The sequence below is a fragment of the Narcine bancroftii genome, chromosome 3 (genome assembly GCF_036971445.1).
Source record: "Narcine bancroftii isolate sNarBan1 chromosome 3, sNarBan1.hap1, whole genome shotgun sequence".
Taxonomy (NCBI): Eukaryota; Metazoa; Chordata; class Chondrichthyes; order Torpediniformes; family Narcinidae; genus Narcine; species Narcine bancroftii.
In genome coordinates, this window is record NC_091471.1 from 234461237 (window position 1) to 234477759 (window position 16523).

At 52.7% G+C, this 16523-nt stretch overlaps 1 protein-coding gene and 1 pseudogene across 1 annotated transcript; one reads left to right on the forward strand and one right to left on the reverse strand.

Moving 5' to 3' along the window:
• Positions 1 to 184: 184 nt before the first annotated feature.
• On the forward strand, positions 185 to 5465 carry LOC138758308 (zinc finger protein 497-like; the record flags this gene model as incomplete). The annotated part of the gene is made up of 2 exons (XM_069927040.1): positions 185 to 348; positions 3156 to 5465. Coding segments are annotated over 2 exons (2376 nt in total), but the record flags the coding sequence as incomplete, so codon positions are not given.
• Positions 5466 to 8447: 2982 nt separating this feature from the next.
• The window catches only part of LOC138756413 (nucleoside diphosphate kinase A-like), a 10149-nt pseudogene continuing 2073 nt past the window's right edge, over positions 8448 to 16523 (reverse strand).

A 16523-nucleotide genomic window follows, 5' to 3' on the forward strand; every position in this document is an offset into this window, starting at 1 on the left:
GGGGGGTGATGCACTGAAATTGGGACAGGTTGTGGGCCTGGTTCAAAGTCCATCCCTTCCTCTTAACCCTTCCACCATCCATTCCCCTTCTCTCTCTCCATCCTAGCCCTTCATTCACCTCCATCTCCTTCCCTATCCTTTCTTTTCTCTCCCTCATCCTTTTTAACCCCCTCCCTAATTCCCCCCCACCCCCACGGAACCAATATTCACCACCCCTCGCGCTCCACCCGGACGGAAGCCGACGGCCGGACCCGCCTCCCTTACTCTCCGATCGAATGTGCCCCGTGGTCCACAGACCGGAAGCTGGATCCAGGGAATTGACTGCACAGGAGCTGCGAGCGCAGGAAGGTAGGGACTCGCCAACACTTCATGCACGGCGCTCAACCCAACCAGAGCAGCGCGTCCGCGCCGCCTGCACCCGAAAATATCAATGCACTTAAAAATATATGCACATTCGGGGAGCAGAGGGCGATTTTTGCATTAAATTCAGTGCATGTCCATCAATAAACCTCCCAGTGCCAATGTAAAATATGGCGCTCCACGGATTATCATCAGTGAGTTTAGATTCAGAAATATCCCTGTGTAGAAGAACCAATAGGCTCATTATAGGCGTCACAAGGCATTAGTATAATTAATTTATGCTTATCAATGCCCCTGAGGCAAGGTCTATTTGAGGGATTAATACCAGTGGACATAAATATCCTCGTTTGATTCAATGAGATCGTGGCCGATCTGATGACGGGTTCATCTCCACTGACCCCCGTTATCCTTCAATTCCCATACCATGTAGTAATCTGCCCAACCTGGTCGTAAATTCCTCATCTCCATCCTGGATCTTAAGGCCATGCCACCTAGTTCTGGTCTCCCCTCCCCCCACCAAAGGGAACAACTTACCTTCTTCCATCTTATCTGCCCCTTTCATAATTTTATATGTTTCTATTAGATCCACGCTCATTCTCTCCTGGGCGTCTCAATCTCTCCTCAAAGGCCAACACTCTCACCTCTGGGATCAACTTGGTGAACCCCCTCTGCACTGCATCCGGAGCCAGTACATCCTTCCTCAAGTGCAGAGACCAGACCTGCACCCAGTTGTCCAGATGTGGCCTTTCCAGTACCTGGTACAGTTGCAGCGGGCCCTCCTCCAGTCATGAAGACTGACGTTCCATCTGCCTTCTCGACAGCCCGCCGCACCCACAAACCAACCTTTTGTGATTCATATTAGTGATGTCCACACTGGATCAGGGTAGGGTGTCCATGGGGATCATGAGGGATGTGAGAGAGGAGGGAGCTGGGGGTGAGGTAGATGGAAGGTGTGAAGGGATTGAGAAAGGAGGGTGCGGTAGATGGAAGGTGTGAAGGGATTGAGAAAGGAGGGTGCTGGGGTGAGGTAGATGGAAGGTGTGAAGGGATTGAGAAAGGAGGGTGCGGTAGATGGAAGGTGTGAAGGGATTGAGAAAGGAGGGTGCTGGGGTGAGGTAGATGGAAGGTGTGAAGGGATTGAGAGAGGAGGGTGCTCAAGGATTAATATCAGAGGGGTTTATATTTATAAATGTCCCTGGGTGCGTGTGGGTTAAGAGAGAGACTCCGATAGCTCAGTGGTTACAGCACTGGTCCTGTAAACCAGAGTTCGCAAGATCGTTCCTCGCGGGGGGGGGGGGAACATTTCTGTAAGGGGCACTGGACAAAACTTCCTTAAAATGGACGTGAAAGAATTTCATGTACGTTACATTCTAAGTGTAGTATTACATGGCAATAAAGAAACCATCACCTTTTATTATCAGAGGGGTTTATGTTTATAAATGTCCCTGTGTCAATGTCCATACTGGGTCCATGTGGGGAATGATCAAGGATTAATATTAGTGGTAATTCTGCCTGGCCCGCAAGATAGGAGAATCTCAGGGTTGTATGTGATGTCATGTCAGTACTGACAATAAATCTCAAATCGAGATTTATAAACAGCAAGCGATTGCAGCACGCTGCTGAGCAGAAGGACTTGGGAGTGTGTGTGCATGAATCGCAAAAGGTTGGTTTGCAGATACAACGGGTTACCATTGGCCTTCATTGCTGGAGGGATTGAATTTAGGAGCAGGGTCCTGCTGCAATCGTACAAGATCTGAGTGAGTCTGCATCTGTACTAGTGCATGTGGGTCTGGTCTCCTCACTTGAGGAAGGACGTACTGGCTCTGGAGGCAGTGCAGAGGGGGTTCACCAGGGAGTGATTGAGTCGTCTGGAAATGTATAAAATTCTGGAAGGCACAGATAAAATGGAGGTAGGTAAGTTGTTCCCATTGGTGGGGGAGACCAGAATTAGGGGATATAGCCTAAAGATCTAGAGGAGTAGATATACGATGGAGATGAAGAAGAACTGCTTTTCCCAGAGGATGGTGAATCTGTGGAATTCACTGCTTATTGAACCAGTGGAGGCCACCTCAGTGAATACATTTCAGACAAGGTTGGATAGATTTTTGCATCGTAGGGGAATTAAGGGATTTGGGGAAAAGGCAGATCAGCCATCATCTCATTGCATGTTGGAACAGGCTCGAATGAACAGAAGGCTGATTCCTGCTATTTCTTCAACTCAGGTTTCCATAGGGTGGGGTGTCTGCGGGGGTCGTGAGGATTTGAGAGAAGGGGGAGCTGGGGGTGAGGTAAATGAGAGATACAGAGGTGTGAATCTTGTCTGTGGAATGACAGGAAGGGGGGGGGGGGGAATTGTGGTAGATGGAGGATCCAGTTAAGTTGGGAACGATTGGGAGTCAAAGGAGAGAGTGGGTGCAGGAATATTAAGGTATGAATTTTGACCGCAGAGATATTTGGGAATGGATGATGAGAGGAGGGAATTGGGCGGTGGGTAGATAATGGGTAAGGAGGATCTGAATTTTGACGCTGTTGAGTTGGGAAGGCATTGGGAGATATGGGGAGGAGGGAGGTGGTGAGGTCGATAGAAGATATGTAGGATTTGAAATCTTACCTCCGGAGAGATGGGAAGGGATTGAGAGATGAGAGCTGTGGTGGTGTGGGAGGAAGCGAGAGAGTGAATCTCAGTCGAATTAGTTGAGTGAGGAGGGAGCTGGGGGGGATACCCAGGGGCGAGTGAGTGAGAAGGGACGGGGTCCCCGTAGTCGGATCTAAATCAACTCCTTTTCTCCCCGCAGGTTTCTCCGTCCGGAAAGAGGGGCCGCGCCGGTCATAACTCCCCCCACCCCACCCCCTCCCGGAGGCGCGACGGCGTCCCGCGACCTCCAGCCCCCCGGCGCCGGGGTCCGGCCCAAGCGTCGAGGAGGAGAGAGAACGGCGGGAGGGAGGAGGAAGGCGAAGAGGAGGGCCGGCGGCCGCGGCCCCCGCCGGTGCGCCGACTGTGGGCACCGCTGCCTGCGGGCGTGGAGTCTTGCCTGGCACCGGCGCGGTCACCCGCCGCGCTGGCCGTTCATCTGCTCGGTGTGCGGCCGCTCGTTCGGCCTCTTCACCGTGCTGGCCCGCCACGCCTGCCCGTCGCACCGCTGCCCCGACTGCGGCCGGGGCTTCGCCGCCGCGGCCATGCTGGCTTCTCACGCCTGCGACCCGCGGCGCCCCTACGCCTGTCCGCTGTGCCCCAAGCGCTTCGCCGCGCCCTGGTATCTGCAGAAGCACAAACGGCGCCACGCCAGGGCCCCGGCCCACCGTTGCGCTGATTGCGGCCGGGCCTTCAAGGAGGGCTACGAGCTGGCTCGCCACCGGCTGGTGCACGACCCATCCCGGCCGCATCCCTGTCCCGTCTGCCGCCGCCGCTTCCAACGCGCCGCCGCCCTGGGACTGCATCTGCGGGCGGCGCACGGTCCACCGCGCCCTCGCCCCTTCCGTTGCCGCTGCTGCGGCAAGGCGTACACCCGCTCGGCCCACCTCCTGCGCCATGAGTACGGCCACACCGGGGAGCGGCCCTATCCGTGTGCCGGCTGCGGCAAGGCCTTCCGCGACCCCGGCACGCTGCGGCGCCACCGGCGGCTGCACTGCCGGTCGGGCCCGGGCCAGGCCCCACCAGCCGCGCCGGCCCCGCCCGCTGCGCCCGGCCTCCCCAAGTGCGTGGTGTGCGGCAAACCGTTCGCCGACGCCGCCACCTTGCGCCGCCACCACGCTCGCGCCCATGGGAGCGGTCCGTTCTGCTGCCCGCTCTGCCGCCTCTCCTTCGCCGCCTCGGCCGCGCTGCAGCAGCACCAGGAGCGCTGGCACCCGCCGGCCGCCTCTGCTCCCCCCTATGCATGCGGCCAGTGCGGCCGCGCCTACGGCCGGGCGTCGCACCTACTGAGGCACCAGCGCTCGCACACGGGCGAGCGGCCCTTTCCGTGCCCCGGCTGCCCCAAGGCCTTCGTCAGCGCCCACGAGCTGCTGCGGCACCGGCTCACCCACACGGCCGAGTCACCTCACGCCTGCCCGACCTGCGGCAAGCGCTTCAAGCGGCCGCACTATCTGGCGCAGCACCGGCGCACCCACGTCGCCGGGGCGCCGCACTCCTGCTCAGCCTGCGGCAAGCGCTTCAAGACGCCCGCCTACCTACTCAAGCACCAGGGCCGCCACCGGCGCCGGTCGCGCGGCGGGGAGGCGGTGTTGAGGCGGCGGCGAGCGTGCGAGGAAAGGGCTTGGGTGGAAGGGCAGGCAGGCCCGGCGCAGTCTCAGTGGGGGGTGGCGTCGGGGTCCGCGCAGGCGCAGTGCAGCGAGTGGCCAGGGGAGGTAGGGTCCGCGCAGGCGCACTGGGGAGGGGCGGACTGGGTGGCCGGTTCGATATGGACCCAGTGCGGCGAGCGGGAGGGGGTTTCGGAAGCTGCGCAGACGCAGTGCAACGGGTGGGAAGGGACGTCAGGGTCCACGCACAGCGGAGAGCAAGAGGGGGTGGCGTATCCGGCGCAGGCCCTATATGTCGAATGGGAAGGTGCAGCAGGACGAGTGCAAGTGTCGGGGTCCGCGCAGGCGCACTGGGAAGGGGAGGCGTGGGCGCCCGGTTTTGCGCAGGCCCAGTGCGCCGAGCAGGAACCAACGTCGAGGTGCGCTCAGGCCACTGACGTCACCGTGCAGCAAGCGTCGGGGTCCGCGCAGGCGCAGCGCGGGGCACGGGCTGTGTGTTCTGCGCAGGCCCAGACGGTTTCGCTGGAACGAACGACAGGAGGTGCTCAGCAGGCGCAGTGCGGCGGGCGGGAGGAGGCTCTTGGGTCTGAGGTTTACGATTGCGGCCTGTGCCACCGCGCCTTCCCCGCTCTGGTGCAGCTGCTGGCTCACCGCTGCCGGCCGCTCAGCGGCCATGGTCCGGCCTTCGCCTGCCCACTCTCACCCCGCGCCTTCGGGCTCGCCACCCACCTGTCCTGCCCCGGGGGCTCGGCCCTGCCGGCGCAGCGCTGAGGGGACCTTGGTCCCCCCCCCTTCCTCCATCTCTCTCCCACCCTTCCCCTCACTCTCCCTCTCCCCACTCTCGCCTACCCTCCCTCTTCCATCTCTCCCCCTTCTATTTCTCTCTTCCCCTCGCTCCCCTTCCCCCACTCTCTCCCTGTCCCCTCGCATTTCCCCCTCTCCATATTCTCTCCCTTCTCACTCCTCCTCCCCCTTATCCTCTCAATCTTTGAGAACCTCTCTTCCAAAATCCACCCCAACTCATCGCTTGTTGCCACCTCGCTCCCTGCCCCCGAGCTACCTCCTCTGCAAACGAGGCAACTTAGCTACCCCAACCCCTCCCCCCACCCCCGAGCCAAGACAGGAAGGGTCCTGATGGGGAGGTGGGGGTGGGGGGAGGTCATCATTAAATGTTCCCCTTCCTTTGCCTTCAGGGGTGTGAGTGGCAGGTGACCTTCACGAGGGGGTCAGAAGAGTGGGAAATGTTGAGGGTGCTGTTCCACATCTGTGGCTGGGTTTGGTATTGTGTAAGTCGTGTTCCCTCACCCTCTCTCCCTCTCCCCTCCTGGACAGACAAGTGTTGTTTTGTAAATGTCTACCACTCTGAACACTTCAATCTCTGTACATATGTATCTTGTCATTAAATCAGCTCCCCAGGCTCATGTAGGGATGCCCGTTTTAGTATTGAACTCGATTCATTCTTCAACGCGCCCTCCCTGCGGTCTAGATTGAGGATCCGGGGGTGGGGGAGAAAGACCTCTGGATACGGGGACCGACATGGTGAACGGTGGGGAGTGTTGTAGAATAGAGAGAACTCAGGGTATGGGGACATTGGGTTCCAAGTTGCAGTGGGGGCCTCGGGCTCCCGGGCAGCAGAGAGGATCTTGGGCTCACTGCAGGAGTGGGGACCTTGGGTCTCTGGGCAGAAGCGGGGACCCTGGTGTTTTTTATGACCCCTTGGGTCGGTCCAGTCGTCGACCCCAAGGATCGATATTGTCATTTTCGAGACCAGTACTCTACTCTCACGACTGTGTGGCCAGGCACAATTTCAATGCCATCTGCAAGTTTGCTGACGACACCAAAGTGGTCGGCAAAATCACAGACGGCAACAAGGAAGAGTACAAGAGGGAGGTGGATCAGCTTGTTGAATGGGGTCACACCAACAACCTTCCTCTCAAAGTCAGCAAAACCAAGGAGATGACGGTGGACGTCAGGAGGGAGTTGGGGAACACGACCAGGTCCCCATCGAGGTAAAATACAGGATTCTGTTGACTCCGTGGTTAAGTGAAAAACACAAATGCTGGAGAAACTCAGCAGGTCCAACAGTGCCTTAATGTCGCAAAGGTAAAGATACATCAACGTTTTGGGCTTGAGCCTGTATCTTAATCTTTGAGACTTAAGGCACTGTTGGACCTGCTGAGTTTCTACAACATTTGTGTGTTTTTCAGTCCTCATCAAGGGCTTAGTAGTGGAGAGAGTCAAAGACTGGGGATCACCATCTCTGAGGATCGGTCCTGGATCCTCCACGTCAATGCGATCACGGAGCAGACTGGCCAGCGGCTAGGCTTTGTGAGGTGTCTGAGGAGATTCGGTCTGTCACTGAAAACTCGCGTAAACCTCTACAGGTGGACCGTGGAGAACATTCAGACTGATCCCATCACTGCCTGGTACGGAGGTGCCAACTCTCAGGACAAGAATAAACTCCAGAGGGTCGTTCACTCGGCTTGAGACATCACGGGCACCAGACCTAACTCCATCGACGTGAGTCGGGGTCCTCAAAGAACTCCCCCCCATCCCAGGCCTGGCCCTCTTCACTCTGCAACCATCGGGGAAAAGGTCCAGGAGCCTGAAGACGAGCACAAGGACAGCTTCTTCCCAGCTGCCACCAGATTCCGGAAAGATCCATGAACCAATGACACAGCCTCAGTTTGATCTTTTCTTCCAAGATTTTTTTCCCCTGTGAGGCTGCTGCAGAACAAAGAATTTCTTGTTCATGACAAATACTGATTCATGTCAGGGAGAAAGATGGAGCGTGGGTCTGGATGACCGAGGCAATGCTGGGTTAATGCAGTGTTTGCATGACCTGACCTTTGAACAGACCCAGTCGTGCTCAGTCATCTCGGGGCCAGTTCCGAACTGCACGGAAGGGTTTCTCTCTCGTACGTCCTGACGTAGATGAGAACAGTCGGGGAACTCCCTCGGTGGTGAAGTGACGAACTTGAGGGCTGGAAGGAATTCCTGAGGGTTTTAAATCGGATGTGGAGCAACCAGTCACGCTCCCTTCTTGTGTATAACATCCTCTTTCGTTCCCGTCCCCTGTTCAAACCCCCTCCCTGTCTGTAACCCTGTCCACTCTCCTTCACCCTGTTCCATCCCCCCTCCCTGTCCCTGTAATTCCCTCCACTCCCCATCCGCCTGTTCAGAACCCCCTCCCAGTCAGTAACCCCCTCTGCTCCCCGACCCCTGTTCAAAACCCCCTCCCTGTCTCTGTAATCCACTCCGTACCCTGTTACCTGTTCAAAACCCCCTCCCTGTCTCTGAAATCCACTCAGTACCCCGTTCCCTGTTTTAACCCCCACCCTGTCTCTGTAACCCCCTCCGTTAACCCGCCCCATGTTCAAAACCCCCTCCCTGTCTAATCCACTCTGTTCCCCATCCCCTGTTCAAAACCCCTTCCCTGTCTGTAACCCCCCCTCCGTTCCCTGTCCCCTGTTCAAAACCCCCTCCGTCTGTAACCCGCTCTGTTCCCCCTCCCCTATTCAAAACCCCCTCCCTGTCTCTAACCCCCTCCATTCCCCGTCCCCTGTTCAAAACCCCACCTGTCTCTGTAACCCCCTCCCTTCACTATCCCCCTGTTCAAACTCCCCTCCCTGTCTCTAACCCCCTTTAGGCCTCGTTCCCTGTTCAAATCCCCCTTCCCTATCTCTGTAACCCCCTCCACACCCCATCCCCCTGTTCAAACCCCCCTCCCTGTCTCTGTAACTCCCTCCACTCTCCATCCCCGTGTTCAACCCCCCCTCCCTCTCTCTGTAAAGGGAAAAGTGGGGGAAGAGAAGATGAGAGGTGGGACAGAGGAAAAGATGGAGAGGGGGTGTGAGTCTAAGTGGAGACTTTATTAGTCAAAGCAGGGTTCAAACATTGTAGACGACGGTCCAGAGTGTTCATTCATAGAGGAAAGCTGATACACCACTCTTCCACGCCACGATCGCCTCGGGTGTGAACCACAGGGCGATCTCTCTCTCAGCTGTCTGCGCAGAGTCACTTCCATGGATGATGTTTCTGGATGGGAGAGAAATGGGGGCGGATCAGTGGTCAATGAATGGGAACTGTGCCACACGCTGCGCTCTGACCCTGGGATATGGAGACTGTGGAATTGTGTGCTCCTGGTGTGGGATACGGAGACTGGGAAACCGTGCAGTATTCCACGTGTGCTCCGATCCCAGGTATATGGGAATTATTTTTACCACGTGCAAGAATAAATTTACCTTCCAACATTAATACTGAGGTCTCCACGAATGGTTCCAGGTTTAGATTGAGCAGGATCAGTCTCTCCCATCATATCACGACAGAGTTTAATAATATTTTGTCCTTCCCAGCACTGCAGAAAGTTGAAAAAATGATGTTATTTGCAAAAATTACACATCTTTCAACTGAGCAAACGTATTCGTAAGAGAGAGAGAGAGAGAGAGATAGATACCATTCAGTGTACAGATATCCCCCTGAGAGAGGGGTCTGGGAGACACCAGTCAGTGTACAGATATACTCCTGAGAGAGAGAAAGAGTGACAGAGAAACTCCAGTCAGTGTTCAGATATCCCCTGAGAGAGAGGGATGGAGAGCCACTGGTCAGTGTACAGATATCATGCTGAGAGAGAGGGATGGAGAGACCCCGTCAGTGTACAGATATCCCTCTGAGAGATGGGGACAGAAAGATTCCGGTCAGTGTTCAGATATCCTACTAAGAGAGACGAATGTAGAGACCCCAGTCAGTGTAAAGAAATCCCCCTGAGAGAGAGGGACGGAGAGCCCACCGTCAGTGTACAGATATCCTATTGAGAGAGAGAGGGACATAGAGACTTCAGTCATTGTCCAGATATCCAGCAAAGGGAGAGGGATGGTGAGATACAGATATCGCCCTGAGAGGGGGGAAAGGAGAGAGCCCGGTCGGTGTACAGATAACGCCCTGAAAGAGAGGGACAATGCAACCCCGGTCAGTGTACAGATATTCCCACGAGAGAGAGAGTGACGGAGAGACTCCAGTCAGTGTGCAGATATCCCCCTGAAGGTGAGGGATGGAGAGACCCTAGTCAGTGTACAGATAACCCCTTGAGAGAGAGAGAGGGACGGAGAGACTCTGGTCAGTGGGCAGATTTCCCCCTGAAAGAGATGGATGGAGAGACCCCAGTCAGTGAACAGAAATCCCCCTGAGAGAGTGGGATGGAGAGACCACTCAGTGTACAGATATCCCCCTGAGAGAGAGAGGGACGAAGGGACCCCAATCAGTGTACAGATATCCTCCTGAGAGATGGGGATGGAGAGATTCTTGTCAGTGTTCAGATATCCCCCTGATAGAGACGGATGTGGAGACTTCGGTCAAATATGTTAATGGTAAAAGGAAAGCTAGAGACAAAATTGGTCCCTTAGAGATTCAGAGCGGAAAACTGTGTGTGGAGCCTAGAGAAATGGGGGAGATATTGAACAGTTTCTTTTCTTCAGTATTCACTAAGGAGAAGGATATTGGGAGATGTGAGATAAAAAAAAGCAAATTGGGTAAATATGGGGAATATAGAGATTACAAAAGATGTAGTTTTAGGGCTTTTGAAGAATATAAAGGTGGATAAGTCTCCGGGACCAGACGGGATCTTCCCCAGGACATTGAGAGAAGTGAAGGAGGAAATAGCAGAGGCTCTGGCGGTAATTTTCCAAATGTCATTAGATATGCGGATAGTGCCGGAGGATTGGCGCATTGCGCGTGTGGTTCCGTTATTTAAAAAGGGTTCAAGGAGGAAGCCTGGCAACTATCGGCCTGTAAGTTTGACGTCTGTGGTAGGTAAATTAATGGAGAAAATTCTTAGAGATAGTACTTATAAACATCTGGATAGACAGGGTCTGATCAGGAGCATTCAACATGGATTTGTGGGAGGAAGGTCATGTTTGACCAATCTGATTGAATTTTTTGAAGAGGTGACTAGGAATGTGGATGAGGGTAGTGCAGTGGATGTTGTCTATATGGACTTCAGTAAGGCCTTCGATAAGGTACCACATGGAAGGTTAGTTAAGAAGGTGCAGTCTTTAGGTATAAATTTTGAGATAGTCAAATGGATTGAACATTGGCTGAAAGGGAGAGGCCAGAGAGTGGTAGTGGATAATTGTCGGCCTCAGGTTGGAGGCCGGTGACCAGTGGTGTGCCTCAAGGATCTGTATTGGGCCCATTGTTGTTCGTTATATACATTAATGATCTAGATGATGGGGTGGTAAATGGGATTAGTAAATATGCAGACGATACTAAGATAGGTGGAATAGTGGATAATGAAGAAGGTTTTCAAGGATTGCAGAGGGATTTGGGCTGCTTAGAAAAGTGGGCTGAAAAATGGCAGATGGAATTTAATGCTGATAAGTGTGAGATGCTTCATTTTGGTAAGAAGAATCAGAACAGGACATACGTGGTAAATGGGAGAGCATTGATGAATACAGAAGAGCAGAAAGATTTAGGAGTAACGGTACATCGTTCCCTGAAGGTAGAAACTCACGTGAATAGGGTGGTGAAGAAGGCTTTTAGTATGCTGGCCTTTATCAATCATTGCATGGAATATAGGAGTTGGGAGGTGATGTTGAGACTGTATAAGACGTTGGTGCAGCCTAATTTGGAGTTCTGTGTGCAGTTCTGGTCGCCTAATTATAGGAAGGATATAAACAGAGTGGAGAGAGTGCAGAAAAGGTTTACCAGAATGTTACCTGGGTTTAAGCATCTAGAGTATAGGGAGAGATTGGACAGATTAGGTCTTTATTCTTTGGAGCGTAGAAGGTTGAGAGGGGATTTGATAGAAGTATTTAAGATTATGAAAGGGATAGACAGAGTGGATGTGGATAGACTATTTCTGTTAAGAGGAGGAAAGATTAAAACAAGAGGACATGAGTTAAGAATTAAGGGGCAGAGGTTTAGAGGTAACATGAGGGGGAACTTCTTTACTCAGAGAGTGGTAGACGTGTGGAATGAGCTTCCGGGAGAAATAGTGGCGGCGGAGTCAATTGTATTATTTAAGAAAAGGTTGGACAGGTATATGGATGAGAAGAAGATGGAGGGTTATGGGCATTGTGCAGGGAGGTGGGACTAGAGAGGGGTGTTTGGTTCGGTGCGGACTAGAAGGGCCTAATGGCCTGTTTCCGTGCTGTAAATTGTTATATGTTTTTTATGTTTATGTAAAGAAATCCCCCTGAGGGAGAGGGATCGGAGAGTCCATCGTCAGTGTACAAATATCATATTGAGAGAGAGAGGGACGTAGAGACTTCAGTCATTGTCCAGATATCCAGCAAAGGGAGAGGGATGGTGAGATACTGGTCAGTGTACAGAAGTCCCCCTGAGAGAGAGGGATGGAGAGATCTCGTCAGTGGGCAGATATCCCCCTGAGAGAGACAGAGAGGGACTGAAAGAAACCAGTCAGTATAAAGATATCTCCTTTAGAGAGAGGGTTGGAGAGACACTGCTCAGTGTACAGATATCCCCCTGGGAATGGGGGACTGAGAGAGACCCTGGTCAGTTTACAGATATCCCCCTGAGAGAGACGGATGGAGATACTCCAGTCAGTGTACAGTTATACCCCTGAAAGAGAGAGACGGAGAGACACCAGTCTGTGTACAAATATTCCACAGAGAGATGGGGACAGAAACAAGCAGGTCAGTGTTCAGATATCCCCCTGAGACAGACAGATGGAGGGACCCCGGTCAATGTACAGAAATCTCCTTCAGAGAGAGGGACAGAGAGACCACGGTCACTGTACAGATAATCCCCTTGAGAGAGAGAGAGGGACGGCATACTACCAACTGAAATCCTACTTGAAGGACAAATTGGGAAGCAGTCTGAGGTTACCAGAGGGAAGTAATTTTGAATATGTGATTACAGACACAATGATCATCAAAAAATTTATAACAAACATGTATATTAAACTACAACAAAAGGAAAACGAGGAAACAAATAGTAAAACTAAACAAAAATGGGAACAAGATCTAAACATATAGATAAAGAATGAAACATGGGAGAAGTTATGCTCAGGAACTATGAGAAATACAATAAATACGAGGTTACGTATGATACAATATAACTGGATACACAGGCTATATATCACACCTCAAAAGTTAAATAAATGGGACCCAACAGTATCTGACAGACGTTTTCACTGTAAAAAGGAAATGGGAACAACAATTCATGCAATCTGGACATGTGAGAAAGTTAAAAAATTTTGGGAAGATCTAAACCAGATATTAAATAAAATCACAGAAAGCAATATACCAAAAACCCAGAGATCTACCTCCTAAGTAACATAAAAAACAAAGAATTTGGACTTGATTTGGATGGAGCACAAAAAAGATTTGTTAGGATAGCCCTACCTGTAGCAAAAAAATGTATTATATCAGCCTGAAAAATAAAAGATAACTTGAGAATACAACAATGGTATATAGAAATGAATAAATGTATTCCATTAGAAAAAATAACATATAATTTAAGAAATAATATTACAATATTTGAACAAATATGGGAGCCATACATGAAACACAATAGAGAAAACCTACCATGGACATCTACCACCTAAAATGACAGAAGGAGAAGGGAATGAAATTCTTGTTTGTTTTTATTGAGTGACAACATTGTTTGACGGGTTTAATGTATCTTAGATTCTGAACTTTAAATGAATGGGAGGGTAGGTAGGGAGGGTGGGATGGGAAGAGGGAGGGGGGGGGAGAAAACGACACTGTATATATTTGAAAAAGGAAAATGTATGTATCTTGATCAATGTGGTTTATAGTGTGAAAAATAAAAAATTTAAAAAAGAGAGAGAGAGGGGGACGAATGGACCCGATCAGTGTACAGATATCCCCCTGAGAGAGAGAGAGGGATAGCGAGACTCTGGTCATTGGGCAGATATCCCCCTGAGATAGAGGGACTGTGAGACCCTGGTGAGAGTACAGATATCCTACTGAAAGAGGGGAATTTTGAGACATTGGTCAGTGTACAGATATCCCCCTGAGAGAGAGGGACTGAGAGACTCTGGTCAGTGTACAGATATCCTTCTGAGAAGCCCCCGAGAGAGAAGGATGGAGAAACATGCACTGATATCTATCTGATGTAAAGATTGTTTACCTACATTGCAAGAAAAGGTCCAGACGATGTGTATTTGCAAAGGCTTTCGTAGAATGGTTTGTCCTTCAGGTCAATATAATGCTTCTTGGCCATGTCTTCTGAGGGCTATTTGTACAGAGGGACGTGAAGCTGTTTAGGTGCAGAGTTAGACATAGATCTACCTTGTTAAATTCTGACGCAGGTGTGGAGTGTTGTAGAACAGAGAGACCTCGGGGTACGGGGACCGACACGGTGAATGGTGGGGAGTGTTGCACAACAGAGAGACCTCGGGGAACAGGGACCGACACGGTGAACAGTGGGGAGTGTTGTAGAACAGAGAGACCTCGGGCTATGGGGACTGACATGGGTAACGGTGGGGAGTGTTGTAGAACAGAGAGAACTCGGGCTATGGGGACTGACATGGGTAACGGTGGGGAGTGCTGTAGAACAGGGAGACCTCGGGGTTCGGGGACCGAGACGGTGAATGGTGGGGAGTGTTGTAGAACAGAGAGACCTCGGGCTATGGGGACTGACATGGTGAACGGTGGGGAGTGTTGTAGAACAGGGAGACCTCGGTGTACGGGGACGGACACGGTGAACGGTGGGGAGTGTTGTAGAACAGGGAGACCTCGGTGTACGGGGACGGACACGGTGAACGGTGGGGAGTGTTGTAGAACAGGGAGACCTCGGTGTACGGGGACGGACACGGTGAACGGTGGGGAGTGTTGTAGAACAGGGAGACCTCGGTGTACGGGGTCGGACACGGTGAACGGTGGGGAGTGCTGTAGAACAGGGAGACCTCGGGGTTCGGGGACCGAGATGGTGAACGGTGGGGAGTGTTGTAGAACAGAGAGACCTCGGGCTATGGGGACTGACACGGTGAACGGTGGGGAGTGTGGTAGAACAGGGAGACCTCGGTGTACGGGGACGGACACGGTGAACGGTGGGGAGTGCTGTAGAACAGGGAGACCTCGGTGTACGGGGACGGACACGGTGAACGGTGGGGAGTGCTGTAGAACAGGGAGACCTCGGGGTTCGGGGACCGAGATGGTGAACGGTGGGGAGTGTTGTAGAACAGGGAGACCTCGGTGTACGGGGTCGGACACGGTGAACGGTGGGGAGTGCTGTAGAACAGGGAGACCTCGGTGTACGGGGTCGGACACGGTGAACGGTGGGGAGTGCTGTAGAACAGGGAGACATGAGCGGTGGAACCAGTTACAGACCCACCTGGACCATTTTCGCTGCGATGAGTTGAAATCCTCTGCGTTCGAATCGGCTGATGATTTCGCCGATGAAACCTCTCTGAATCCCATCACATTTCACGGCAATCATTGTACGTTCCATCTTGCCGTGGGAAGTTGAGGGAACCCCTGGAACTGTAAATCCATAAACACTCATAATAACCTTTGGTCGCTGCCTGGGCAGGCGCTGTTTCACCCATATTGATTGAGTGTCTGGGAAAATGATGCTAAATTCCATTGCCTTCTCCGCCCTCTCCCCTTTTCTCTGCTCTCTTTCCCCTCTCTTCCCCTGTCTCCTCATCTCTCCCCTGTCTCCTCTCTCCCCCGTTCCCCCACTCTCTCCCCTCCCCTTTCTTTCACCACTCTCCCTCCCCTTTCCACTCGTTCTCCCTCTTTTCCCCTCAACACTTTCCCCTCTCCCCTCTTTTCTCCCCTTCACCCTCCCCTCCTAACCCGCAACCCCAACCTCTTCCACATCTCCCTCCTCTTTATCACCCCTCTCGCTCCATCCCTCACCCCTTATCTCCTCTCCACCTTTCGCCTTATCTCCCTCTCTCCCCTCTGTCTCCCTGCCTCACCCACCTCTCTCTCTGGCCCCTTTCTCTCTATCTCTACTCTCTTTCTCTTTCTCCCTCTCACTCTCTCTCTTTCTCTGGCCCCCTTCACATTCACTCTCTCTCACTCTCTCTCTCTCACACACACACACACACACACACACACACACACACACACAGGCCCCTTGCAACCTCTCTCTCTCTTCTCTCTCTTTTCTCTGTCTCTGTTTCTCTCTCCCCCTTCCTCCCTCTCTGCCCCCTCTCTCTTTCTCTTTTTGTCTCACTGTCACCTTTCATTTATTCACATTCTCTGGCTCGTTTCTCTCTCTCTCTCTCTCTCTCTCCAGCTCCTTTCTCAGCCTCTCTCTCTATCTCTGTCTCTCTACTTCCTCCCTCACTCTCTCTATCTGGCCGCTTTCTCTATCTCTCATTCTCTCTTCTTTCTAGCTCTCTCTCCCTCCCTCCCCCCCTCTCTCTCTCTCTCTCTCTCTCTCTCTCTCTCTCTGCTCTCCCCTTCTCTCTCTCTGGCCCATTTCTCTCTCTCTCTCTGGCCCCTTTCTCTCTCTCTCTCTCTCTCTCTCTCTTTCTCTCTCTCTCTCTCTCCCCCCCACCTCTCTCTCTCTCCCCCCTCTCTCTCTCTGACCCCTTTCACACTCCGTCACTCTCTCTGCTCACTTTCTCCCTCTCTGGCCCCGTTCACTTCTCTCTCTCTCTCTCCCTCTCTCTCTCTCTCTCCCTCTCTCTCTGTCTCGCTCTCTGGCCCCTTTCAGACTCCATCTCTCTTTCTGCTCTCCCCCGCTCTATCTCTCTCTATCTCTATAGCCCCTTCCTCTCTCTTCACTTTCTCTCTCTCATTCTCTCTCTCTCTCTCTCTCCTCTCTCTCTCTCTCTCTCTTTCTCTCTCTCTCATTCTCTCTCTCTTTCTCACTCTGGCCCCATTCTCTCTCACTCTCTCTCTCTCTCTCTCTGTCTCTCTCTCTCTCTCTCTCTCTTTCTCTCCCTCTCTCTCTCTCTCTGTCTCACTCTCTGGCCCCTTTCA